This window comes from Hylobates moloch, unplaced genomic scaffold (assembly GCF_009828535.3).
Source record: "Hylobates moloch isolate HMO894 unplaced genomic scaffold, HMol_V3 SCAFFOLD_4, whole genome shotgun sequence".
NCBI classification, from domain to species: Eukaryota; Metazoa; Chordata; class Mammalia; order Primates; family Hylobatidae; genus Hylobates; species Hylobates moloch.
This window is the reverse complement of record NW_026652279.1, coordinates 32720300-32748044: the sequence shown is the minus strand read 5'-3', so window position 1 is coordinate 32748044 and position 27745 is coordinate 32720300. Positions and strand designations below refer to the sequence as shown.

Below are 27745 nucleotides of genomic sequence, written 5' to 3'. Positions count from 1 at the left end.
GCGGAGCGGAGGGGCGGTGAGGAGAGCCTAGAGGTGACGCGCGCTGCAGGGGCGAGGTGAGGGGAGGTGAGGCGACCCGGGCGGCCGGGGTGTGGTGAGGGGAGGGGAGGGGAAAGAACGCGACGCGAGTTGAAATAGGGGAGCAGAGGCCCGAGCGGACCCGAGGCGACGCGGAGAGGGCGGCCTGGGCCGAAGTGAGGCGACGCGGGGCGGCGGAGTCTGAGGGCCGGAGTGGAGGGGAGGCGACGAGGGGAGGGGCGAGGGTTCGCGGCCGGTGGCTGGGGGCCACCTGCTCCCCGAGAACCGGCCCCCGCTCCGGGGAGCAGAGTCCGGAGCGGGATCCGCGGCCCACAGGTTCGCAGGTCGGGCCCAGGGACGCTGCGGATGAGCGGGCGGGAGGCGGGGATTCTGCACCCCGGCCCCGGGCCGTCCATGGCCGCCCTCGAGGTGAGCGAGTGCTGGCCGGCGTGGGCCGCCGACCCCAGCGGGGACTGGGGGGAAGGACGGGGAGTTGGGGGCACCAAGTCACCCGGAGGAGGCGACCCCAGCTAGCTGCGCTTGCCCTGCTTGGCTGGACCGTGAAGCCCCCTCCGCTGCGGCCTTCCTGCGCTCAGGCAGGCATTTGCAGAGCTCCTCTCGGGACTTGCCTCAGTGCCCTGCACGGAGCTGGGCAGTGGGCTCAGCGAGCCAGGCAAACGAGCATGTCCTTGTCCTTGTGGGACTTCTTGGGGAAGACTTTAGACGGTGGTCATGGAGGGGCACGGCCCTGTGGGACAGAAAGAGAAGGCGGGGACTCAAGGAATAAGACCTAATATTTGAGATACGTAAGCCTTTTCCTTACGTTTTGTAATTTAAAGGTTGCGAGGGGCGGTGTTGAAGAATGTGTGGGCGAACATCCTGTCACTTACCTAGAGAGGTTCTCACGAGAGCTTGCGCCTACCAGGATCGGCGGGGCCAGCAGCGGCTCCCAGAATGGAGGGACCCTGATAAGTACTGCCCCTCTTACAACAAGAGTCCTCAATCCAACAGCCCAGTGCTTCTGTCTCGACTGCACTTTGAGAAGGTAACCAGCTTTGCACCATGCTAGCCCCTCGCCCAGCCTCGTGATGGTCATCTCCTATTTGGTTTGGTGTGAGCTCAGCCTCTTGGGATGACATTAAAAACCAGCCTTTACTGATATATTCTGACTTCCAGTTGAGAACCTCTCTTGGCCTCATGAAAGAAGTTTTATCAGTGGCTTCTAACACTGATAAAGACGTATTTTTCAGCATTCTTCAGGCTCAATTTAAATGCCTTTGCTATACATGGCATACTAGCCTTAATATATGCCAAATTTATATGAGCTTTGTGTTTTAAAATAGCAGTTTTCACTGATCATCAGGGTCATTGGAGTATCTTAAAAATAATAATAAAAAATTTTAAGGCCAGGCGCCATGGCTCATGCCTGTAACCCCAGCACTTTGGGAAGCCGAGGTGGGAGGATCACTTGAGCCTAGGAGTTTGAGACCAGCCTGGGCAACATAGGGAGACCCCATCTCTACAAAAAATAAAAAAATGAGGTGGGAAGATCACTTGAGCTGGGGAGGTCAAGGCTTCATGAGCCATGGTTGTACCACTGCACTCCCACCTGGGTGACAGATCAAGACCCTGCCTAAAGAAAAAAATAAAAAATTTAAGAATATTTCTATGCCCCTTACCAGGCCAGCTTAATCAGACTTTCTAGGCCTAGGACAGGCTTAAGATCAGTTAATTTAAAACACTTCTGATGTTTCTTGAACATTGAAAAGTTTTATTCTTTCCACTTGTATTTTCAATCTTTTTGTGTTTGTCTTTTACTAAGGCTAGAAACATGTATTTGGTTTGGTTCTGAAGTTTAATTGCATTCATTGTGTTTATAGTATTTATCCCTGTAGTGTTGGAATTACCAGTCACTTACATTCATGTTTTAGTTTTTTGCGTTATCTCCTGAAAGTGTGTGTCTGTGTATGTGTGTGTAATAAAAATGCTTCGTTCTAGAAAGTAATAGTTTCTCCATGTCTTAAATATTTTAAATGACCTTGACATGTTTTTAAAAATCGTGATGGTTGGCTGGGTGCAATGGCCCACTCCTGTAATCCTAGCACTTTGGGAGGCCGAGGCGGGCGGATCACGGGTCAAGAGATCGAGACCATCCTGGCCAACATGGTGAAACCCCATCTCTACTAAAAATACAAAAATTAGCTGAGTGTGGTGGCACGCACCTGTAGTCCCAGCTACTCGGGAGGCTGAGGCAGGAGAATCGCTTGAACCTGGGAGGTGGAAGTTGCGGTAAGCTGAGATTGCGCCACTGCACTCCAGCCTGGTGACAGAGCGAGACTCCATCTCAAAAAAAAAAAAAATGGTGATTGTTTCCTTCCTGAATTTTGACTCTATTTGATTCATAATGCCGAAATCACTTTATAAAGTTGATTATACCTCGGATACATACTCTTTAAACTTTTGTGATAATATGATAGTCAAAAAGGACTCATTTCTGCATTATAGGGAATCACATCATTTTGAAATAAAGATAACAGGCTGGGCATGGTGGCTCACGCCTGTCATCCCAGCACTTTGGGAGGCCAAGACGGGTGGATCACCTAAGCTCAGGAGTTTGAGATAAGCCTGGCCAACATAGTGAAACCCCGTCTCTACTGAAAATACAAAAATTAGCTTGGTGTGATGGTGGGTGCCTGTAATCTCAGCTACTTGGGAGGCCAAGGCAGGAGAATCGCTTGAACCCGGGAGGCGAAGGTTGGGGTGAGCCAAGATTGCGCCACTGTACTCTGGCCTGGGCAACAGAGTGAGACTCCGTCTCAAAAAGAAATAAAGATAACAAATAATGGCTGGGTGTGGTGGCTCACACCTGTAATCTCAGCACTTTGGGAGGCTGAGGCGGGGGCCGGGAGGGGGGATCTCTTGAGGTCAGGAGTTCGAGATCAGCCTGGCCAACATGATGAAACTCTGTCTGTACTAAAAAAAAATGTGGAGGTTGCAGTGAGTCGAGAATGTGCCACTCCACTCTAGTCTGGTGACAGAGCAAGACTCAGTCTCAAAAAAAAAACAAATAATGTTCTTGGTTGAATGAAGCCATTTATATGAAATAGTTATTTTTGTGTCATTTTTAGAGGATGCATACTTCCCTATTGAAACTTTTTGTTTTAAATGAGAGGGGAATCAAAATAAAATATCCTGGAGAACCTTGAAGGGGAAAAGAGAGCATAAAACATATTTCAAAGGAAAGTATAACTTAGAGTGAGAATAGAGAGCAGGATTAAGTGTATGAGCCTGGCCAGGCCTGGTGGCTCATGCCTATAATCCTAGCACTTTGGGGGAGGCTGAGGCCAGAGGATTGCTTGAGGCCAGGATTTCAGGACACCAGCCTGAGCAAATGAGACCCTGTTTTTAACCAAAAAAAAAAAAAAAAAAAAAAAAGCCTTAGTCATTTATATGACCTCCTTAGAATTATAGAAAGTTAGCTGGAAGAAAAATTTGTTTAAAAGATGTAAAGATAGAAGTATAGATAGATTATGACTTGTCCTAGGTTACCTAATCAGTGAGGGACAGAACTAGAACTGAGATCCAGACCACCGTCCCCACTCCAGTGGATGCATCCTGGAACCAGGAATGGGGAAGGTGGAACCACTAGCAAATATAGCCCTCATTTGGGCCAGTGGTATGAATTTGCTGATACAGTATTTGATTTCACATCTCTAACAAGTTTTGTTAAGATTGCTATGGTTTCTTAATTTTGATAATATTTGGTATCTCATTTTTCTCAAACCTATAAATTATAAAGCAAAATTAGAACCATTTTAGCAGTTCATTCAAATCATCAACAGCCTGCATATGTATATAGACAGCAACATTTTCATTTGAAACCACAGATTTGCAAATTACTTCCTCTTTCATTTATCCACACCAGTGCTACCAGCTGTTCTGTTCAGAAGTCCAAAAGGGTAGAGGAAAGATGACTAATATTGAGCAATGGTCTTAGTATTTTGGCTTTTCAACTACTTTCTATTCGTCATTCTCACATTTGGGTTTGATTTTACAGTTGTCAAGTGTACACTCTCAACGACGATCAGTGGAATTTGTGAGAGCAGAATTCTCAACCTTGACACTATTGACAGTTTTGGCCAGGATAATTTTTTGTCGTAGGGAGCTATTCTGGGCGTTGTAGAGCGTTTAGCAACATCCTCTACCGGCTAGATGTCAGTAGCATCCTCCACAGTAGCATCCCCCAGATCAGAGCAACCAAAGGTATCTCCAGATACTGCCAGAAGTCTCCAGATGGTGGGGAGGGGTGTGTCAGAGTTGTCCCGTACTGAGAACCACAGATTTTTCAGTATTGTTATCTTGCAAATTTCTGATGAAAGATCATTTAGTTGACCATTGTGTAATGTCTCATTCTCATTTATGCACTGAGCTGGGGGTCCTGCTTGGAAGACTTTTTTTTTTGGAGACAGGGACTTGCTGTGTTGCCCAGACTGGAGTGCAGCAGCGCAATCATGGCTCACTGCATCCTTGACCTCCCGGGCTCAAGTGATCCTGCTGCCTCAATCTCCCCAGCAGCTGGGATCACAGGCTTTGCCTTTTGACATTTTGAGGGGGAAGTTCTCACTATGTTGCTCAAACTGATCTCAAGACTCTTGAGCTCAGGCCAGGTGCAGAGGCTCACACCTGTAATCTCATTACTTTGGGAGGCTGAGGCAGATGGATCGCTTGCAGTCGGGAGTTGCAGACCAGCCTGACCAGCATGGTGAAACCCTGTCTCTACTAAAAATACAAAATTAGTCGGGTGTGGTGGTGCATGCCTGTAATCCCAGCTACTTGGGAGGCTGAGGCAGGAGAATCGCTTGAACCTGGGAGGCAGAGGTTGCAGTGAGCCAAGATCACACCATTGCACTCCAGCCTGGGCAACAAGAGCGAAACTCCGTCTCAAAAAAGAAAAATCAACCTTGAGCTCAAGGGATCCTCCCACCTTGGCCTCCCAGAGTGCCAGGATTATAGGCTTGAGCTGCTGCACCTGGCCAGAAGGCAAATTTGATTCTGGAAGAGAAAGAGGGTTTATGAAATCTCTGTTTTCAACTGTTCTTTCTCACAAACACACATAAACAGTCCTCGTTCTTAGATTCCATATTTCCAAATTCACCTACTCACTAAAATTTATTTGTAACCCCTAAATTCATACTTTGCTTTTGCAATCATTGGTGCACATACAGAGAGCTGACAAATTTGAGTAGCTTGATGTTTCCAGCTGAGGTTGATCGAGGCAGAGCTCTGCCTTCTTGTTTCATCTCTTATAAACAAGTATCTTTTTTGCAGCCAGTTTAGTGCCATATGTGATTTCACTGTTTAAAATGACCCCAAGCATAGCGCTAAAGTGCTGGCTGGTATTCCCAAGCTAAAGAAGGCTGTGATGTGTCTTACAGAGAAAATATATACATTGGATAAGCTTTAGTCAGGCGTGAGTTATAGTGCTCTTGGTCTTGAATTTAGTGTAAATGAATTAAGAGTAAGATTAAATTAGATGTCTTTAAACAGAAACACACATAAAACAAGGTCATATATTGATCAGTTGATGAAAGTGTTGTCACTAGAGGCTGTTAGAAACATAAACCTTGCATTTCCCTAAGAGCAGCAGTTCATTACTCAAAGCAACTTTATGAAATCTAACTACTGCAAATAAAGGGAATCAACTGTTTGTGTGTATGTATATGAAAAGAGAATTGGCCGGGCGCAGTGGTTCACGTCTGTCATCCCAGCACTTTGGGAGGCTGAGGCAGGTGGATCACTTGAGGTCAGGAGTTCGAGACCAGCATAACCAACATAGTGAAACCCTGTCTCTACTAAAAATACGAAATTAGCTGGGCGTGGTGGCACATGCCTATAATCCCAGCTACTTGGGAGGCGGAGGCAAGAGAATCGCTTGAACCTGGGAGGCAGAGGTTGCATTGAGCCGAGATCGTGCCACTGCACTCCAGCCTGGGCAACAGAGCGAGACTCCATCTCAAAAAAAAGAGAATTAATGGATACAGCAGGCAGGATTCTGGAAGAAGCAGGACTGGATTTTATCAGCAGCACTGTGGAGAGATTAGCTTTTAAACAAAAGGAAGCCCTTCTGAGACTGCAACTACTGATGATTCCTTTCTTCAGATTCTATCCTCTCCTGACTTCATTCTACTTTTATCTTAGTAGGTACTTTTACTTGGAACTCTGCCTTTACCCTAATTTCTTCTAACAAAATTTTTTGTACCCTCAGGTTAAATCCTGTACATGATATACTCTCTAAGAAACTTTACCTTCATGGCATTAATAGTCATCTTTTTATAGACAATTTTATGATTTGTTTTTAATCCTTACCTTAGAAAAATATTATACTACAATTTGAGTGCCTACTCCGTGCCACACATTTTAACTATATTATCTTTCATTCTTGAAAATTATCCTACAAGGTAATTATTGTTTGTTCTTTTTTTTTTTTTTTTTTTTTTTTTTTTTGAGGCAGAGTCTCGCTGTCGCCCAGGCTGGAGTGCAGTGGCGCGATCTCGGCTCACTGCAAGCTCAGCCTCCCGGGTTCACACCATTCTCCTGCCTCAGCCTCCCGAGTATCTGGGACTACAGGCGCCCGCCATCTCGCCCGGCTAATTTTTTGTATTTTTAGTAGAGACGGGGTTTCACTGTGTTAACCAGGATGGTCTCGATCTCCTGACCTCGTGATCCGCCCGCCTCGGCCTCCCAAAGTGCTGGGATTACAGGCGTGAGCCACCGCGCCCGGCCTGTTTGTTCTATTTTTGGGATAAGGAAAGTTGAAGGCCCAAGAAGTTGAGACTAGTCCAACCTCCTTAAGTAGCACAGAAAGGATTTTTTTTTTTTTTTTTTTTTGAGACGGAGTCTTGCTCTGTCACCCAGGCTGCAGTGCAGTGGCACAAACTCGGCTCACTGTAAGCTCTGCCTCCCGGGTTCACGCCATTCTCCTGCCTCAGCCTCCCGAGTAGCTGGGACTATGGGCACCCGCCACGACGCCCGGCTAATTTTTTTTGTATTTTTAGTAGAGACAGGGTTTCACCATGTTAGCCAGGATGGTCTCGATCTCCTGACCTCATGATCCACCCGTCTCGGCCTCCCACAGTGCTAGGATTACAGGCGTGAGCCACCGTGTCTGGCCCAGGATTTTTTTTTTTTTCCATCAGAGTCATAGAGTGCAGTGGCACAATCTCAGCTCAATGCAACCTGCACCTCCCAAGCTCAAGCGATTCTTATGCCTTAGCCTTCCGAGTAACTGGGATTACAGGCACACGCCACTACACCCAGCTAATTTTTGTATTTTTAGGAAAGATGGCGTTTTGCCACGTTGGCCAGGCTGGTCTCAAACTCCTGACCTGAGGTGATCCGCTCCCCTCAGCCTCCCAAAGTGCTGGGATTACAGGCGTGAGCCACCATGCCTGGCTCAGAGAAGGAATTTTTGAACCAGGATCTCCTTACAAAGACCTTGCTCTTTCCTCTATACCAGAGATGGTGAGAAGGCACCATCTGTGAACCAGAGAGGGGGACCTCACCAGACACCAAATCTGCTGGCACCTTAATCCCAGCTTTCAGAACTATGAGATAAATCATATAGTATCACTCGTGCCACATTCTGTTGGTTACAAGCCCGTCCAGATTCAAGGGGAACGAACATAGAATTCCCAGTTCTCAATGGGAGGAGTATCAGATTTTGCAACCATTTTTTGAAAACTGCCACAGACTTGTCACTAGTATCAGAAATTCAACACATGATCTTCATAAACCCCTTCATCAGCTGATGAAACATTTCATCAGCATTTTTTCTTCTCTGTTCAGTAGTACCATCATTATTTCACTCTTCTGGGCTTGAAAACTTAAATCATACTTGCTTTTTTTCATCCAAATCCATTTGTACTACAATTTTTTTTTTTATTCTTTTGGCTGTCACTGTTTTTCTCACTTCCATCATCAGACCCCTGAACCATTGTAGTAACACCCCAAAATGCACTCTTTGCTCACTGGTCTCTCCCAACCTAGAGTGTACTGTGCCATGCAGAATAATGTGTATGTGCTGCTTAATCTGTAGATTTCATCAAATTATCAAGGGGCCCATTACTTAAAAAAAGTTTGACAACCATGCGTTGGGAGCCCCCAAGACTGCCCCCATATTTAGAGATTCATTAGAAGGGCTAAGCATATAAGGCATAGTGTGTCTAAGGTTTATTAGTAAAAGGACACAGAATAGAATCAGCAAAGGAAAAAGACACTAGTAGAAATCTGGAAAAAGTCAGGCACAGGTTTCCTTATGTTCTCCTTCCTGTGGGAGGATACTCCAAGCATGTTACTTTCTCCAGCAACGAAAAATATAGTAACGTATATGTACAGTGTTTTTGTTTCTGTTTTTTGTAGGGTTTTTTTTTGAGAGAAAGTCTTGCCCTATGGTCCAGGTTGGAGTGCAGTGGCTCAGTCACAGCTCACTAGCAGCCTCAACTTCTCAGGCTCAAGTGGTCCTCCTACCTCTGCCTTCTAAGTAGCTGGAACTACAGGTGCATGCCACCACACCAGAATAATTTTTTTTTTTTGGTAGAAATGGGAGTTTGCCATGTTGCCCAGGTTGGTATGTACAATGTTTATGCCCAGAGAAACCCATTAGAGACTCAGGGTCCAAGGTTTTTATTGGAGGCTGATCATGTAGGCACTCTGCCTAGCAGGTACCAAAATTTCAGACTCCCAGAAGGAAAACAGGTGTTGGCATAAACTTTATTGTTTACACAGACTAGGCAGAATAAACCACCCTTAGGAGTTGGGGGAAAGTGGGAACACTCTCAAAATCTAGTTCTGAGATGTTGAGGGCCAACCTTGTATATAGGTTTTCCTAAAAATAGCATCCTCCAGTGCTTTGAGAGACCAAGGCAGGAAAATCGCTTGAGCCTAAGAGTTCGAGACCAGGCCAGGCACAGGGGCTCATGCCTGTAATCACAGCACTTTGGGAGGCTGAGGCAGGTGGATCACAAGGTCAGGAGTTCAACACCAGCCTGGCCAATATGGTGAAACCCCGTCTTTAGTAAAAATACGAAAATTAGCCGGCGTGGTGGTGGAAGCCTATAGTCCCAGCTACTCAGAAGGCTGAGGTAAGAGAATCGCTTAAACCCAGGAGGCAGAGGTTGCAGTGAGCCGAGATTGTGCCACTGCACTCCAGCCTAGGCAACAGAGCAAGACTCTGTCTCAAAAAAAAAAAAAAAAAAAAAAAAATTCGAGACCTGCCTGAGGAACATAGTAAGACCTCATCTCTACAAAATTAGCTGGACATGATGGTGTGCACCTGTAGTCCCAGCTACTTGGGAGGCTGAAGCAGGAGGATCACCTGAGCCCAGGAATTCAACATTGCAGCGAGCTATGATTGTGCCACTGCACTCTAGCCTGGGCAACAGAGTGAAACTGTCTCTAAAAAAACAAAGAAGTTTAAAGAAACTAAACCTCTTTGCATCTGCATCCCTCTACCTTATTCAAGCAGAATGTCTTACGTTCTAGTAAATATGATTGCTAAAGAACTCAAGTTACCTACATCATGATAAATCATTAAATTGTTTTTGGCTGGTTGTGGTGGCTCACACCCACAATCCCAGCACTTTGGGAGGCTAAGGTGGGCAAATCAGTTGATCCCAGGAGTTCAAGACCAGCCTGGGCAACATAGCGAAACCCCATCTCTATAAACAATACAAAAATTAGCTGGGTATGGGGGCATGTGTCTATAGTCCCAGCTACTTGGGAGGCTGAGGTGGGAGGATGGCTTGAGCCAGGAGTTAGAGGTTGCATTGAGCCAAAATAGTGCCACTGCACTCCAGCCTGGATAGAGGTTGCATTGAGCCAAAATAGTGCCACTGCACTCCAGCCTGGATGACAGAGCCAGACCTTATCTCAAAAAAAATAAATTGTTTTCAAGTAGATTCCCTTTTTAAAAATAATCTTGAATTCTTTATATTTCAATACTACTAAATAATGTAATAAATACATATGTTAAATTAGGTTAGAATTTCATTATGATCTCCTCACTAGATCTTCTTTCCGTGGCAGGATGCAGACTCATCTGAGCGTATCATTGCTCCCATGCGCTGGGGCTTGGTCCCTTCTTGGTTCAAAGAAAGTGATCCTTCCAAGCTGCAGTTCAATACTACTAACTGTCGTAGTGATACCATAATGGAGAAACGGTCATTTAAGGTAGGTGGCTGGTAGCTATTAGTGCCCTGTATACCTCAGAAATAAGGTTCCAAAGGGTGTTTCCATCCTAGCCTACAGAGGACAACCAAAAATAAATAAATAACATAAAAAAGAATGTTCCCAGTTGTTAATGTGAAATGCTGTTTTGTTACTACATAACAAACCATACCAGACTTAGTAGTGTGAAACAAAATGATAAACATTATCTCTCATATTCTCTGGGTTGACTGGGCTCATCTGGGCAGTTTTCACTTGGAAGTTCTCATGTTGCAATTAGATGGCAGCTGAGGCTGGATGTCCAAGATGACTTCTTCACCCACATCTGACACTTCAGCTGGGATGACTAGAACAACTAGAAGGCTTTCATATGCCTAGCTCGAGGGTGTCAGGGTAGCCAGGCTTCTGTTATGGTGACTCATTTACCCCAGAGCTCATGATCCAGCAGAGCAGGACAGAAGATACAAGCCTTTGTCTTACAGCATCACTTAATCTTGGCAGTCATACAGCATTACTTATGCTGTATTCTTTTATTGTTATTGTTTAATTTTTTTTTTTAAATAGAGACAAGGTCTGGCTATGTTGCCCAGGCTGGTCTCAAACTCCTGGGCTCAAGTGATCCTCTTGTCTGGGCCTCCCAAAGTGCTGGGATTACAGGTGTGAGCTACCACGCCCGGCCTACTTCTGTTGCGTTCTATGGGTTACACAGAGCCAGCCCAAATTCAGTGTGGGAGGTGTCTACATAGGGTGTGAATACTGGGAAGCATGCTTCATTGGGGAGGCACCTTTGAAGACTAGCTATCAGAAGTACCTATTTGTTAGAAAAGAGGTGATTGCTTTTATGTACATTATTTAATCTTTTCAACATCTGTGTGAGTTGTGACTTTCTTTATACACAAGAAAAGAGAGTGGCCAGGCGCGGTGGCTCACACCTATAATCCCAGCACTTTGGGAGGCCAAGGTGGGCGGATCACAAGGTCAGGAGATCGAGACCATCCTGGCTAACACGGTGAAACCCCATCTCTACTAAAAATACAAAAAATTAGCCAGGCATGGTGGCGGGCACCTGTAGTCCCAGCTACTCAGGAAGCTGAGGCAGGAGAATGGCGTAAGTAAACCCAGGAGGTGGAGCTTGCAGTGAGCCGAGATCATACCACTGCACTCCAGCCTGGGCAACAGAGCAAGACTCTGTCTCAAAAAAAAAAAGAGAGGTACAGAGAAATTAAATAACTGTTTTAAGGTCATACATTGGCAGACCTCAGATTTTATATATGTATTTGTTTGTTTGTTTTATTTATTTTGAGATGGAGTCTCATGCTTTCACCCAGGCTGGAGTGCAGTGGCATGATCTTGGCTCACTGCCACCTCTGCCTCCAAGTTCAAGTGATTCTCGTGCTTCAGCCTCCCAAGTAGCTGGGACTACAGGTGTGCACTACCACGCCCAGCTAATTTTTATATTTTTAGTAGAGATGGGGTTTCACCTTGTTAGCCAGGCTGGTCTCGAACTCCTGACCTCAAGTGATCCCATCTCGGCCTCCCAAAGTGTTGGGATTACAGCCGTGAGCCACCCGCCTGGCCCAAACCTCAGATTTTAACTCAAGTTCTCCAAGTAATGGCAGCCTGTGAAACATAATTGTATCACTAAGACCATATTTTGCTCACATTTTCCCTCAGGTGCCTCTGGGAAAGGGAAGACGCTGTGTCGTTTTAGCAGATGGATTCTATGAGTGGCAGCGATGTCAAGGAACAAACCAGAGGCAGCCATACTTCATCTATTTTCCTCAAATCAAGACAGAGAAGGTATCATTATCAGCATTCACAATATATATTTGGAAAGGCACAGGGAAACAGATTAATCCAAAGGACATTTTTTTCTTCCCTCGTATTTATTTATTTATTTTAAAATAACAACTTTGGCCCAGTGTGGTGGCTCACGCCTGTGATCCCCGCACTGTGGGAGCCCAAGACGGGCAGATTGCTTGAGCCCAGGAGTTTGAGACCAGCCTGGGCAACATGGTGAAACCCTGTCTCTACAAACAATACAAAACTAGCTGGGCATGGTGGCGTGTGCCTGTAGTCCCAGCTACTCAGAAGGCTGAGGTGGGAGGATCACTTGAACCCATGAGATAGAGGCTGCAATGAGCTATGATCACACCACTGCACTGGGCGACAGAGCAAGACTCTGTCAAAATAAAGTGAAATGAAATGAAATGAGCTCACTGAGAGATAATTCACCATAAAATTCACCTTTTTAAAATGTGCAATTCAGGAATGTTTTAGTATATTCAAAGTATGCAATTATTACCTCTATTTTTAGAATATTTTTATCACTCTAGAAGGAAACTACATATCCATTATCAATCACTCTTCATTCTCTACTGTGCCCAGCCCCTGTCAAACACCAATCTACTTTCCATCTCTATGGATTTGCCTATTTTGGACATTTCATAAAAATTGAATCATAGAATATGTGGTCTTTTGTGACTGGCTTCTTTGATTGAGCATAATGTTTTCAAGATTCATCCATGTTTGGCATGGATCAGCACTTCATTCCTTTTTGTTAAGAATAGACCACATTTTGTTAATTCATTCTTCAGTTGATAGACACTTGGATTATTGCCACTTTTTGGTTATTATGAATAATGCTGCTATGAACATTCATGTACAAGTTTTGCATGGATGTGTTTTCATCTCTCTTGGATAGATGCCTAGGAGTGGAATTGCTAGGTCATATCATAACTCTACATTTAACATTTCCTTCATAAATCTGTCACTGTGGCTGGGCGCAGTGGTTCAGGCCAGGCACAGTGTCTCATGCCTGTAATCCCAGCACTTTGGGAGGCCAAAGCAGGTGGATTGCTTGAGCTCAGGAGTTCAAGACCAATCTGGGCAACATGGTGAAAACCCATCTCTACCAAAAATACAAAAAATTAGCTGGGCGTGGTCCCAGCTACTTGGGAGGCTGAGGTGGGAAGATGACTTGAGCCCAGGAGGTGGAGGTTGCAGTAAGCCGAGATCGTGCCACTGTACTCCAGCCTGAGTGACAGAGTGAGACCCCATCTCAAAAAACGAAACAAAAACCCTTTCGCTGTAAGACAATTTCAACTGTTCATGTTAAAACATTATCAGGAGATTGAAAACAAATCTGACATGCCAACATCATGTTTTATTTTTAATTAGATTATTTAGTCTGACACTGCTAAAGCACCTGAGTTCTTAGCAGTTTTCTTGTTAAAATTGGGAATTGTTTGTTCACCTGTCATCTCATTTGGGGGACTGGAAATAGTGTTACCGAGTAAAAGGGACTTGCTACCCAATGTGCTAGAAGCCAATACCATGACACTGAGTAGCTGGTCCCAGCTACTTGGCAGGCTGAAGTGGGATGATAGCTTGAGCCTGGGATGGGGGGTGGTGGTTGCAGTGAGCCGAGATTGCACCACTGCACTCCAGCCTGGGTAACAGAGAAAAGTTTTGTTTGTTTGTTTTTGTTTTGTTTTTTTCTGAGACAGAGTCTGTCTCTGTCGCCCAGGCTGGAGTGCAGTGGCACGATCTTGGCTCACTGCAACCTCTGCCTCCCAGGTTCAAGCGATTCTCATGCCTCAGCCTCCCAAGTAGCTGGGACTATAGGCGTGTGCCACCAGGCCCGGCTAATTTTTTGTATTTTTAGTAGAGACGCGGTGTTAGCCATAATAGTCTCAATCTCCTGACCTCGTGATCCACCCGCCTCCGTCTCCCAAAGTGCTGGGATTACAGGCGTGAGCCACCGCACCCGGCCGAGAAAAGTTTTTTATTGCAAGTCAACTAACAAGAAGACAGGAGTCCAGCTCAACTGTCTCCCTAGCTGGCTTTAAGGCAGTACTTTTATTAAAAAAAGGTTTAGGGAGTGGATTCTGGGATTAGTAGGTGATTGGTGGAAGGAAAGGGGAGGCCTGGAAAGTCTTCAGGTATGTGCAGTTATCTCTTCCTGCCTCCATATTAGGTCTCGTGCAAATTCAGGGGGAGTTAGTATGAAACATGGTGGAAATTCAGGCTGTGATATAAGCAAGTTTGTTTTGCATATACTCTAGTCAGTTATTGGTTCCAACCAATTCAGCCAGTTTTGTTATCTTACAAGTGGAGGGAGTTTCACTGTTTCAGCAAGTTCTTTTCTTATGTGCTATTCTGTAAGCCCAAGAATTTAGTCATTGGTGTGTTTGTTTGTTTGTTTGTTTTTTAACTCTTTGGGGCAGTTTCAGTAGTCAAGAGAGTTTGCCTCACCCTCAGAAAATTCCCTATCAGTGATGGGTGCACCAAAATCTCAGAAATCACCACTAAAGAATTTATTCATGTAACCAGACACCACCTGTTCCCCAGAAACCTATTGAAATAAAATATAAATTAAAAAAGAAAATCCCCGTCTAGCCAGTCTAGTAACACACAAATGATTTGGTACAAGACAAGATTAATTTATTAAAAAATCTATCAATTATAATAGCAAATATTAAGCACTTACTACTAGTCAGTTACTCTTTCTAGGAACTTAATGTGTATTAGCTTAATGTACATTAATTCTTTTTTTTTTTTTTGAGACAGAGTTTCACTCTTGTTGCCCAGGATGGAGTGCAATGGTGTGGTCTTAGCTCACTGCAACCTCCACCTCCTGGGTTCAAGCAATTCTGCCTTGGCCTCCCGAATAGCTGGGATTACAGGTGTGTGCCACCATGTCCGGCTAATTTTTGTATTTTTAGTAGAGACAGGGTTTCACCATGTTAGCCAGGCTGGTCTCTAACTCCTGACCTCAGGTGATCCGCCTGCCTCAGCACCCCCTAAGTGCTGGGATTACAGGCATGAGCTACTGCGCCTGGCCTTGAACTTAATTTTTACACTACAGATAGTTGGGTTTTCCTTTTTGATTCAGTCTGACAATCAATCTTTTAATTTGTGTTTAGAACATTTAATTTAATGTAATTATTGATGTGATTGGGTTAAAATCCATTGTTTTGCTAGTTTTCTATTTGTTCCATCAACTCTTTGTTCCTTTTCTCCTGATCTTTCTGTTTTGAGAATAATCTTTTATAATTGCATTTCATCTCCATTATTGGCTTATTATTTTTACCTCTTAAAAAACGTCTTTAGGCCGGGCGTGGTGGCTCACGACTGTAATCCCAGCACTTTGGGAGGCCGAGGCGGGCGGGTTACGAGGTCAGGAGATCGAGACCATCCTGGCTAACACGGTGAAACCCTGTCTCTACTAAAAGTACAAAAAAAAAATTAGCTGGGTGCAGTGGCGGGTGCCTGTAATCCCAGCTACTTGGGAGGCTGAGGCAGGAGAATGGCGTGAACCCGGGAGGCGGAGCTTGCAGTGAGCCAAGATCACGCCACTGCGCTCCAGCCTGGGCGACAGAGCGAGACTCCGTCTCAAAAAAAAAAAAAAAAATGTTTTTAGTAGTTGCCCTACAGCTTACAGTATACATTTTAAGTTAATAACATTCTGTCTTTATACACTCCACTACTATTGAAAAGACCTTACAACAGTATTCTCCCAGTTCCTCCTGTCTTTTGGGCTACTGTTATGCATTTTATTTTTACATATACTATAAACTTACAATACAGTGCTATTTTACTGTAGATGGTCAATTATGTTTTAGAGTGGTAAAAAATAAGGAAAGTTTTTGTACATGTACCTTCATTTTAGCCATTTCCATGGATCTTCACTTATTTGTATAGATCCAGTTTTCTCTCTGGTATTACAGTCCTTCTGCCTGAAGGGCTTTAATTTTTCTTGTAGTGTGGGTCTGCTGGTAATAAGTTCTGATTTTTTTTTGTCTGAAACAGTATCTATTTCTTTTTTTTTTTTTTTTGAGACAGAGTCTCGCTCTGTTGCCCAGGCTGGAGTGCGGTGGCACAATCTCGGCTCACTGCAAGCTCCACCTCCCGGGTTTATGCCATTCTCCTGCCTCAGCCTCCGAGTAGCTGGGACTACAGGCGCCCGCCACCACGCCTGGCTAATTTTTTGTATTTTTAGTAGAGACAGGGTTTCACCATGGTCTCGATCTCCTGACCTCGTGATCCATCCGCCTCGGCCTCCCAAAGTGCTGGGATTACAAGCGTGAGCCACCGTGCCCAGCCAACAGTATCTATTTCTTTACTTAAAAAAATCATTGGGGCCGGGTGCAGTGGCTCATGCCTGTAATCCCAGCAATTTGGAAGGAGTATCGGAGGCTGAGGCAGGAGAAGGATGAACCCGGAGGGGAGTTGCAGTGAGCCGGGATGACCACTCACCCGCCTGGCGACAGAAAAAAAAAAAAAAAAAAAGATGCTTTTTATTGAGATATGATTCACATATAATAAAATTCACCCTTTTAAAATGTACAGTGGTTTTTAGTATATTCAAAACCTTGGCCAAGCACAGTGGGTCACACCTATAAAATTAGCCATGCATGGTGGCTCGCGCCTGTGGTCCCAGCTACTTGGGAGTCTTATATGGAAAGATCACTTGAGCTTAGGAGGTCGAAGCTGCAGTGAGCTGAGATCACACCACTACACTCCAGCCTAGGTGACAGAGTGAGACCCTATCAAAAAAAAAAAAAAAAACCCACAAAATGTTGTGCAGCCATCATCACTAATTCCAGAATGCTGTTATGAACCCCAAATAAAACCATACCCATTAGTAGTCACTTGCCATACCTCCCTGTCTTTAACCCCTGGCAGCCACTGTCTTTGAGAGGTATTTTTCACTGTGTATAAGATTCTGGGTCAGTGGCGTTTTGTTTTCTTTCAGTACTTTTAAAAAAATACACTTCATTGTCTCTGGCTCTCATAGTTTCTTTTGAGAAGTCTAGTGTGTAACTGTCTTTTTTCTTTTGTATGTAATGCATAAATGTGTGCTGCTCTCACCACCTTCCCCTCCACCTCCCTCCACCCCTGCTTTTAAGATTTTCTCTTAAGGCAGCTGTTTGAATACATCGTGTGTATGTGTTTTGGCCTATTCTCTTTGCTGCTTGGATCTGCAGTTTGATATCTTTCATAATTTATGGAAATTTTTTGGCTTTTTCCGCTTCAAATATTTCTTCGGCCCCATTTTCTCTTTCTGGGATTCTAATGACATGTTTTAGATGATTTAATTGTCCCATCATTCTTGGATATTCTCTCCATTTTTCTTTCTTTTTTTCTCTGTTTCAGTTTGGATACTTTTCACTGACCTTTTTTTTTTTTGAGATGAAGTCTCGCTCTGTCATCCAAGCTGGAGTACAGTGGTGCAATCTTGGCTCACTGCAACCCCTACTTCCCAGGTTCAAACAGTGCTGCCTTAGCCTCCCAAGTAGCTGGGATTACAGGCATGCACCACCATGCCCAGCTAAATTTTTTTGTATTTTTAGTAGAGACGGGGTTTGATCATGTTGGCCAGGCGGGTCTTGAACGCCTGACCTCAAGTGATCTGCCTGCCTCGGCCTCCCAGAGTGTTGGGATTACAGGCATGAGCCACTGCGCCTGGCCATTATTGACCTATCTTTAAGTTCACTGAGTCTTTCTTATAGTTTCTATCTCTCTGCTAAAATTCCTTATCTGTTCATGTATGTTGTCCACCTTTTCCACAAGAGTCTTTGACATTAATTTTACTTACTTCAAGTTCTCTGATAATTTCAGCATCTGGGAAATGTAATCTCTTGAATCTGGTTCTATTAATTTCTGTATCTCTTGGTGGTTGATTGCTTTAGCTTTTTTTGTGTGTCTTGTAATTTTTTATTGTTGCCAGAGATGATATGTAGGACAGAGACTGAGATTAATAATACTTACGTCTGGAAATTCTTCTATTAGGCCATTAATATATGGGGTTAAGTCAGTCTTGTCAGGAATTGAACTGGGTTTCGGCTTTGTTCTCATTACAGTGCCTTTGTTTTTGTTTTCGTTTTTGAGACAGAGTCTTGCTCTTTTGCCCAGGCTGGAGTGCAATGGCGCGATCTCGGCTCACTGCAAGCTCCACCTCAGCCTCCCGAGTAGCTGGGACTACAGGCACCCACCACCACGCCCAGCTAATTTTTTGTATTTTTAGTAGAGACGGGGTTTCACCGTGTTAGCCAGGATGGTCTCGATCTCCTGACCTCGTGATCCACCCGCCTCAGCCTCCCAAAGTGCTGGGATTACAGGCATAAGCCACCACGCCTAGCCTACAGAGCCTTTGTTTGACCACAGGCTTTCAAGTGCTCTGGTGTTATCCAGTGTTTAGGGTAAGGATTGACTTTCCCAAGGGTTTCTCAGCAGCCCTACTCTCTTCAGTTGTTGGATTTTCCTGTGAGCCTGTGCCTTAGACATGGTCTTTCTTGTGCCCTTTTCCCTCTTCCAGAAGTAGACTGCTTCTGCTTGTCACTTAATATTTGTCGTCTAAACAGGGGTGGAGGCAGTTCTCCGTTCAGTCTGTCTTAAGCAGATGTGGCTCTCTGACTCAGTCTTCCCCAGGGCGTAGGGGGCTTTTTCTTTTTCTCCTTCCCCAGCCTCCGTGGGTCTTTACCTGATTCCTAGGCATGAAAGGGATTATTATTACCCTTTCCCTGGCAGCTTAAGACTTTTGCTCCTTAGGGGAAAAGTGATTAGGTGAGGCAGAGGAGCTTGCCTTTATGGTATGCAATAGTGAGGATGGCTTCCTCCAGGCTCCTGCCCTGTACCCCCAAGTCTTTTTCGAGCACTGGCAAAGTCCAAGGAGAAGAGCCTGTGAGCTGGTGCAAACTCCTCTGAGGTTTGCAGCTCCTAGGGATTCTGTACTATCCTGCTAGCCTGTACGCTGCTTGTAGAAATGTGATAATAACATTATCTGAATTCTTAACCTGGTTATATGAAGGCTTGTGTCTTCCTCCTGTTGCTGCCAATAAGCCAGTACGTGTGTCCCATTGCCCCCTGGAGGACCTTGTCTTTTCTTAAATTTCAGGGAAATTGATCGACCTTACCTCTCTGATGAGTTTAAGAAAAGTTATAATTTTGCATATTATCCAGCTTTTTTCTTATTGTTAGAAGTGATGTTCTTTCCAGCTTTCTACATTTTAGGCCTTGAATTGAATTATGATTGGCAAGTAGGAATTGGCATGAAATTCAATTCAATTAAGAAAGGGTGGGAAGGACATTTTGGGCAGAGGAAGGTTGCTTCAGCAAGACACAGGAGCATGAAATTGCATGAGAGCTTCATTTACCAACAGCTGGTTTGGGTTCAAATTAGCAATGTAAGTAATAGCTAGAATGGTGGGCCAGTTCACGGAAGGCCTAAATGTCCAGTGAAGGTGTTAAATTCTGAAAGTATTAAGGAGCCATGAATCTATAGCTTCAGTTGGCATTTGCCACCAACCTTCTTTCCTTTGGTGACAGAGGGGTTAATAAGACATGGGCTGAATTACTTTTAAAATGATTTCCATGCTCTCGAGTCTGAAGTAGTACCTAACCTGCATGTAGAAGAAGTCTGCTGAGTGCATCTAGTCTGCCCATATATTTTGCTTCCAGTCAGGTAGCATTGGTGCTGCAGATAGTCCTGAGAACTGGGAGAAAGTCTGGGACAACTGGAGGCTGCTGACAATGGCTGGGATCTTTGACTGCTGGGAGCCCCCAGAGGGAGGAGATGTCCTGTATTCCTATACCATCATCACAGTGGATTCCTGCAAAGGCTTGAGTGACATCCACCACAGGCAAGTCATACTTCTTACCCCTGGATCCAAAAGGATCCAAAGGATCGTTTGTCCTCTGCTTTTAGGTAGCTTTAGAGAGTAGGAAACCAAGTCGTTTTACAAGGTAAAGTTACACTCAGTTTGACTCTAACATGACATACATTCCTAAAAATCACTGTACTATGCAAAAGGATAGAATAAAAACCAAATAACTTAGGGGAAAAGTGGGATTAAGGAGACAACACTTAAAATGTTGTCAGTGACACATTAAAAAAAATAATGGAAACCTAATAAAACAGTAGCACTGTTTTATTCATGTTAGGTGGTTAAGAAATAACTAAATACTACAGGCTGAGCACGGTGGCTCATGCTTGTAATCCCAGCACTCTGGGAGGCTGAGGTGGGCGGATCACGAGGTCAGGAGATCGAGACCATCCTGGCTAACACGGTGAAAAACCCCATCTCTATTAAAAATACAACAACTAAATTAGCTGGGCGTGGTGGCGGGCGCCTGTAGTCCCAGCTACACGGGAGGCTGAGGCAAGAGAATGGCGTGAACCTGGGAGGTGGAGCTTGCAGTGAGCCAAGATCGTGCCACTGCACCCCAGCCTGGGCGACAGAGTGAGATTCCATCTCAATAAAAAAAAAAAAAATACATACATACATACATACGTACATACTGTAGTAAATATGGCACTTTACCTCGACAAGACCTGAAGTTTGCTTGTTGCTTGTGGAAGTGGGTGTTGGAAGAAATGCATCTCATGAGTTATTGTGAAGTTGTGGAAGGAAGGTTATGTAAAATTTTTTATCTTTTGCAGTCTTAAATCCTGGGGCACAGTTTTCCTCCTATGAACGTATTTCCTTTGAGGCATGCTATTTAATTAAAATTGAATATTTGATTCAATGTATAGCCTTCTTCAATTAACTTCTGTATCACTGCTAGAAATTCTTTAGCGGCATTTTCTTTTTTTTTTTTGAGACGGAGTCTCGCTCTGTCGCCCAGGCTGGAGTGCAGTGGCGCAATCTTGGCTCACTACAAGCTCCGCCTCCCGGTTCACGCCATTCTCCCGCCTCGGCCTCCCGAGTAGCTGGGACTACAGGCGCCCGCCACTGCGCCCAGCTAATTTTTTGTATTTTTAGTAGAGACGGGGTTTCACCATGGTCTCGATCCTGACCTCGTGATCCACCCGCCTCGGCCTCCCAAAGTGCTGGGATTACAGGCGTGAGCCACCGCGCCCGGCCCTTTAGCGGCATTTTCATCTGTACTTGTGGCTTCTCCCAATAGCAGAAAGCTTTGAAAATTGTAGCCATGTTCGAAACCAGTAAACTAACCACTACTAGCACTGAAAGGAGCCACTTATGGTATTTAAGGCTTTATTTATATATAGGCCTTATTTATATATTTTTTGTATGAACCTTATAGGTGCTTTTTTTTTTACCTTGTGATCCACCTGCTTCGGCCTCCCAAAGTGCTGAGATTACAGGCGTGAGCCACCGCGCCTGGCCAGAGTACTTCTTCTTTTTTTTTTTTTTTTTTTGTCGCCCAGGCTGGAGTGCAGTGGCGCGATCTCGCCTCACTGCAAGCTCCGCCTCCCGGGTTTACGCCATTCTCCTGCCTCAGCCTCTCCGAGTAGCTGGGACTACAGGCGCCCGCCACCACGCCCGGCTAATTTTTTGTATTTTTAGTAGAGACGGGGTTTCACCGTGGTCTCGATCTCCTGACTTCGTGATCCGCCCGCCTCGGCCTCCCAAAGTGCTGGGATTACAAGCGTGAGCCACCGCGCCCGGCCTCGGAGTACTTCTTGAAGTTGTTCCAGCCATGGTCATTTTTTTTTTCTTTGTAGCATCATCACTGATGTGGACTCCTTGATATCCTTTGCTCAGGAAATAATCACATGTTCTCATTTTTCTTCCAGGATCCTTTACTATTTCAAGCTTCTTTTCAATATTTAAAATGTTTCCATTCACATGCACTGCCTACCATGTTTTGAGCCAGGAAGCTTAGACATGTTTGAGAGGTTAAATGTGTATCTTTTTATACATATAGAAAAATTCAGAAAGGCAAAAGAAGAGCAAAACACAATTTTGTAAAATAGTATGCAGTGAGCCAAAGTAGCAGTCACTGTTTGAGATGGGTGCATTTTGTGTATGTCTACAAGGCTCAGTTCATCTGGGTGCAGTTTTCTGTGTTCACCTTGTGTTTTTCACAGATGAAACTGTGCATAAGCAAACACAAAATTTGCATTGTGCTCCAATTGCTCTCTAATATGTCAGTGGCATTGGAACAGATTTGTATTTTAAACATAAGCATTGGCAGAACTGACTATATTTGTATTCTACCTTTATAATTTCTGCCAGAGCTGAGTACTCCCTGAAGTGATTTTTTGGAGTTCTCCTGAAAAGAATGCAGTGTGACACCTGTCAGGATTACCTGCTTTAGCCTTGTCCTAGGCTATATCTGTGAAAATATGCTTTCATGTGGCCAGGCGCAGTGGCTCATGCCTGTAATCCCACCACTTTGGGAGGCCAAGGCGGGTGGATCACGAGGTCAGGAGATCAAGACCATCCTGGCGAACACTGTGAAACCCCATCTCTACTAAAAAGACAAAAAAATGGCCGGGCACGGTGGCTCACACCTGTAATCCCAGCACTTTGGGAGGCTGAGGTGGGCGGATCGTGAGGTCAGGAGATCGAGACCATCCTGGCTAACAGGGTGAAACTCTGTCTCTACTAAAAAATACAAAAATTAGCCAGACGTGGTGGCGGCCGCCTGTAGTCCCAGCTACTTGGTAGGCTGAGGCAGGAGAATGGCGTGAACCCAGGAGGTGGAGCTTGCAATGAGCCGAGATCATGCCATTGAACTCCAGCCTGGGCGACAGAGCGAGACTCCATCTCAAAAAAAAAAAAAAAAAAAGGAGCCAGGCATGGTGGTGGGCGCCTGTAGTCCCAGCTACTCAGGAGGCTGAGGCAGGAGAATGGCATGAACCCGGGGGGTGGAGCTTGCAGTGAGTGGAGATTGCACCACTGCACTCCAGCCTGGGCAACAGAGCGAGACTCTGTCTCAAAAAAGAAAAAAAAAGAAAATATGCTTTCATGTAATGTAGTTCTCTTTTAGTAATTAACCTTTAAAAATTATATTTTATTTAATCTAAATCACCATTCATTTAAAAATGTACCATTATTTTATACGTTACAGTATTTAACATTATTTTATATGTTACGTATATATTTAGGAGACAAATGAACATTTCTCTGTATCTGAATCAACTGTACCACTCAAAAAGTGTGTGCTACACTTTGTATTGGCCTGGGACATAAAACTGGAAGCTAAACCTAGTATATTTTCCTTACATCCTCTGGGTACCAGGAGTCATGTTTGACAGCTTCTCTGCTTTTCTGACGCATAGCTTCCTTTTGTTCACAATTTTCTTACTGTAAGTCTTTCAGAGGTGGTGAGGCTTGAGATTGCTGTTGATAGACAAGTTTTCAAGATCTATTTTCCCTTCATTCTAGGCTGGGGTGTCATAGAAAGTTTACCAATTTACTAGAGTGGACACTGGAGTACACTAGACCAGTCAGTACTCTTCACTGTCTTTGCCATGAAACTTTATAACATGGCTCTCCAGGTGTTGAATCTGGTGCCCTCTCACCCTGTGCTCAGGGAACACATGGCAGCAATCAGCATGTGAGGTGCAGAGGGAGGGCAAGCTCCCCTTGTGATATTTGAGGTATCAGCTGACTCAAGTCTCTCTCCCTTCTCTCTTTATTCTCACGCTACCTCTCCCAACCATTGTCTTGACTTCCCTGGCCAGGATGCCTGCCATATTAGATGGAGAGGAGGCAATTTCTAAATGGCTTGACTTTGGTGAAGTCTCAACTCAGGAAGCTCTGAAATTAATCCACCCGACAGAGAACATCACCTTCCATGCAGTCTCTTCTGTGGTGAACAACTCGCGAAACAACACTCCTGAGTGTCTGGCTCCTGTCGACTTGGTGGTCAAAAAGGTAGGGGCCTGTGACTGGTACAGTCCTTTTTGAGCTTTCTGTCTTCTGTCAGTGTTCCCTTTCTTTTAGGATGTGGCCTTTTATGATCAGCCCTTTAATTTGGACCATCAAAAGCTCTCATACTCCTTGTACACAGCAAGGTAGTGTAGAGCAGCAATTCTCAAACCTGGCTGTGACTCAGAGTCCCCAGGAGAAGAACTCTTTCAAAATGTAAATGCTAGACCCTATCCAGACATCCTGAATCAACATTTAGAGCTAGGCTTGTGCTTTTGTATAATTAAGAAGCTTCAGGCTGGGCGCGGTGGCTCACACCTGTAATCCCAGCACCTTGGGAGGCCGAGGCAAGTGGATCACGAGGTCAAGAGATCGAGACCATCCTGGCCAATATGGTGAAACCCCGTCTCTACTAAAAATACAAAAATTAGCTGGGTGTGGTGGCCCGTGCCTGTAATCCCAGCTACTTGGGCGGCTGAGGCAGGAGAATCACTTGAACCCAGGAGGTGGAGGTTGCAGTGAGCCGAGATCAGGTCACTGCACTCCAGCTTGGTGACAGGGCGAGACTGAAAAAAAAAAAAAAAAAAAGAAGCTTCTTTGATGAGTCTGATAAACCACGTTTGAGGACTCCTAATTTAGACAGTGATGATGAGAAAGACAAAGGAGCCTTTGACCATATTGTTTCTCCGTCCCCAACCGTGATTTTTGGTGTCTCTTTTCTGTATCTTTGCTTTCCGAACTACAAGTTGCAGGAGCTCCAGTCCTTAGTCTCCTTCAGGAGGATTTGAGAGCATTCCTACCGTGAACCTTAACTTCTTAGAATCAGCAAGGATCCAGAGGGTGTATTTTAGGAAGGGAAGGCAAACAAGCAGAAGGCCTGCAGTGGGGAGAGAAGTTCCAGAGCAAAAAGCTGGCCCCCACTGACATTTGGGGGTAAGGATTTAGGAGTAGTGATTGTTTTTAGGTGGCATGGAGGGACTTAAAATAGGACATACTTGGAATGTTCCAAGAATAGACATTTTAGAATGCCGTGTTAAGGACAATTGTAAGAACAGCTGTCCCCCTCTCTATTTTTCTTAAAGTTTTTTCCATACCCACAGTCAGTGTCATCTTTTTTTTTCTTTTGTCTTGATTCTGATAAATTCCTGCAACCGTGGCACTTTTTAAAAATTAGATAACACTAAAACTAATTCTATATTCAGGTTGAATATCCCTATCCAAAATGCTTGGGAACAGAAGTGTTTTAGATTTTGAATTTTTTCAAATTTTGGAATATTTGCATTATATACTTCTTAGCCGAATATCCTAAATCTGAAATGTACCAACAAGCATTTCCTTTCAAAGTCATGTAAGCACTCAAAAAGTTTAGGATGTTGGAGTATTTTGGATCTTGGATTTTCAGGGTTAGGATGCTCAACCTGTATTCATTTTGAACTAGACCTGCCCATTTCTTCCATGGTCTTTTCTTTTTCTTTTTCTTTTTTAGAGACAGGGTCATGCTCTGTTGCCCAGGTTAGACTGCAGTGGCATGATCATAGTTCACTGCAGCCTCGAACTCCTGGGCTCAAATGATCCTTCCACCTCAGCCTCCCAGGTAGCTGGGACTACAAGCATACACCACCATGCCTGCCTCACTTTTTTTATTTTTTATAGAGATGGGGGTCTTCCTATGTTTCCTAGGCTGGTCTCAAACTCCTGGGCTCAAGCGATCTTCCCACCTTGGCCTCCCAAAGTGCTGGGATTACAGGCATGCACCACTGTACCTAACCCTGCCATGGTGTTTACTCCAAAAGATGTCACATTCTGGAGAGGTGGCATTGTGCTAATTCAGAACCTTTCAGTTCAGGGTTGGGGTGTGATGTAAAGGAAGCAGAAGGGAGTAGTGACAGTCAAGAAGAGGTTGTACAGATTGTCTGCACAAAGAGGAAACAATTTAGCCTTATCACAGTAGCTGTTAGAAATTCTTCTATATCTCTCCAGTCTCGTTTTCCAACACTCCCCCCGGGTCATGCTGAATTACATTCTTTTCCCTGAGAATGCTTCATTCTCTGCACATTTGGAATGCCTTTCAGCTCTCTTCTCTGGCTGGTCCCACACAATCCTCTGTGAAACCTTCTCTAAGAGCTACTTTCCTGCCCCTTAGAGCACACTCCTCTCTTTCCACTCTTGACTGGTGGGCCCCAGCTGGCCCTTAGTAACATTTTCCAAGCCTGGGTAAGTACCTAATTCCTCCTCCCCTGTTTGTTCCCTTGGACTTGGCCATTTCCCAAAAGCTTGAGCTGTGTGGTTTGAGCTTTTTCCTCTTTCTCGTAGGAGCTCAAGGCAAGTGGCAGTAGCCAGAGGATGTTGCAGTGGCTGGCCACAAATTCACCCAAAAAGGAAGACTCAAAAACACCTCAAAAGGAAGAGTCAGATGTTCCCCAGTGGTCCAGTCAGTTCCTGCAGAAGAGTCCACTCCCCACCAAGAGAGGCACTGCAGGACTCCTAGAGCAATGGCTGAAGCGGGAGAAGGAGGAGGAACCTGTGGCCAAGCGTCCGTACAGCCAGTGACACAGGACTTTCAGAGACCAAGGCCAGGGTCTGCTGCACTGCTGTTCTGATAATAGGTTCTTACATTGTATGTATGTGTGTTTGCTGTGGGAGGAGGTGGCACTGTGTTAGTTGACAGTTGTGGGCTCATGGGGAAGTAGTCTTTTTCGCCATGAGTAGGAGCCCCTAGTGGGGCTGGTGGACAGCTTTGGAAGAGGTGTCCTGCTGCTGTCACCAGCCATGTGGGCCCCATAGGGGCACTGTGCCTGCTGCCCTTTCCTGGCAGGGCTGGTGGAGTCTTCCCTCAAAGCATGCCTTACCCAGCTGGGAAGTCTGCCCTGATCTGGTACTCCTCGTAGTAAGCTGTTTTCTGCTCAGCCACTGGGCTCTTTCAGTTTTTTAGAATAAGTTCTTAAAATTTATTTTTTTCCTTTATAAATTATATTTGGTAAACTTCTGCCTACATTTTGGAAAATGATGCTGGTGGGGAAAGTTCTAGATCTTACTTGGTTTCTTCTAGAATCAGTCCTCAGGAATGGATTTTCTCACAAATGGGACATGGGGGCTTTCTGAGGAAATAACTACAAGTCTTGGTGGTGGGCTCCTTATTGTTTCTTTTTCTTTCATTCTTAATACTTGGAAGTTGTCTGAATCGTTTAGCTTCAAACCAGCCTGAGTTTTGAGTGCTTGCCATAGCAGAACCTGTCCTTCCCACAGGTGGGAAGGAAAGGACCAGTTTCTCGCAGTGTGGGGCCACTCCTCTTTCTAACATCCAGAAGGGAGGCATTCACAAAAGCTGTCCCAAGCAGCTGGAAGAAAACAGCTTCCGAAATGACCAGGAGGACTCGGCGGCGCCGAGCTCAGAACGCTCCTGGCGCAGCACCGTTGGCCGATTGCTGCTGGTAGGGGGCGGGGGTGCAGGCCCCAGTCTCTATGCAAATCAGGGATCAGAAGATCGGAATTTCCACCAATCAGCGGGAAGCCTCGGCCCTATAACTGCTAATGGGAGACAGCAGTGCCAAGCCACAGGCTTTTCCCCTGGTTTCGGGAGGGGTGGGGAGCCAGGTGGGGCTCCCGCCCCGACCCTTTCCCGAGGCCCGCCCTCTCCGCCTTTTCTCTAAATTCCTCTTTTGAGTGCCCTCCCTTCCGGTTGAGAGGCGGCGGGGGCGGGGGTTGGCCCGTAGTTATACACTCAGTCACCCTGCACTGTGAAGGCGGGGGCCTCCCTTGTGGACTGATTTGCGTGGGATTTGGTTGTTTTATTAAGAGATTTAAAAAATTCAGATGACTTACTAGTATGACTTTTGTCATATTTGCTTCCAGGTTAATAAATGACAAAAATGAAA

At 45.0% G+C, this 27745-nt stretch overlaps 1 protein-coding gene across 1 annotated transcript; it reads left to right on the top strand.

Moving 5' to 3' along the window:
• The first annotated feature begins 255 nt into the window (after positions 1 to 255).
• HMCES (5-hydroxymethylcytosine binding, ES cell specific) lies at positions 256 to 27745 on the top strand. The gene is made up of 7 exons (XM_058437349.1): positions 256 to 447; positions 858 to 1063; positions 10102 to 10245; positions 11917 to 12042; positions 19708 to 19889; positions 23684 to 23876; positions 26184 to 27745. The coding sequence occupies exons 2-7, from the start codon at positions 881 to 883 to the stop codon at positions 26418 to 26420; spliced, it is 1065 nt and encodes a 354-aa protein (XP_058293332.1). The 5' UTR covers positions 256 to 447; positions 858 to 880; the 3' UTR covers positions 26421 to 27745.

Coding starts and splice junctions, on each gene's coding strand:
- HMCES (XM_058437349.1), top strand. CDS start 881: ATGTGTGGGCGAACATCCTGTCACTTACCTAGAGAGGTTCTCACGAGA. Junction 10,246..11,916: donor TGGAGAAACGGTCATTTAAG/GTAGGTGGCTGG, acceptor ATTTTCCCTCAG/GTGCCTCTGGGAAAGGGAAG. Junction 23,877..26,183: donor TCGACTTGGTGGTCAAAAAG/GTAGGGGCCTGT, acceptor TCTTTCTCGTAG/GAGCTCAAGGCAAGTGGCAG.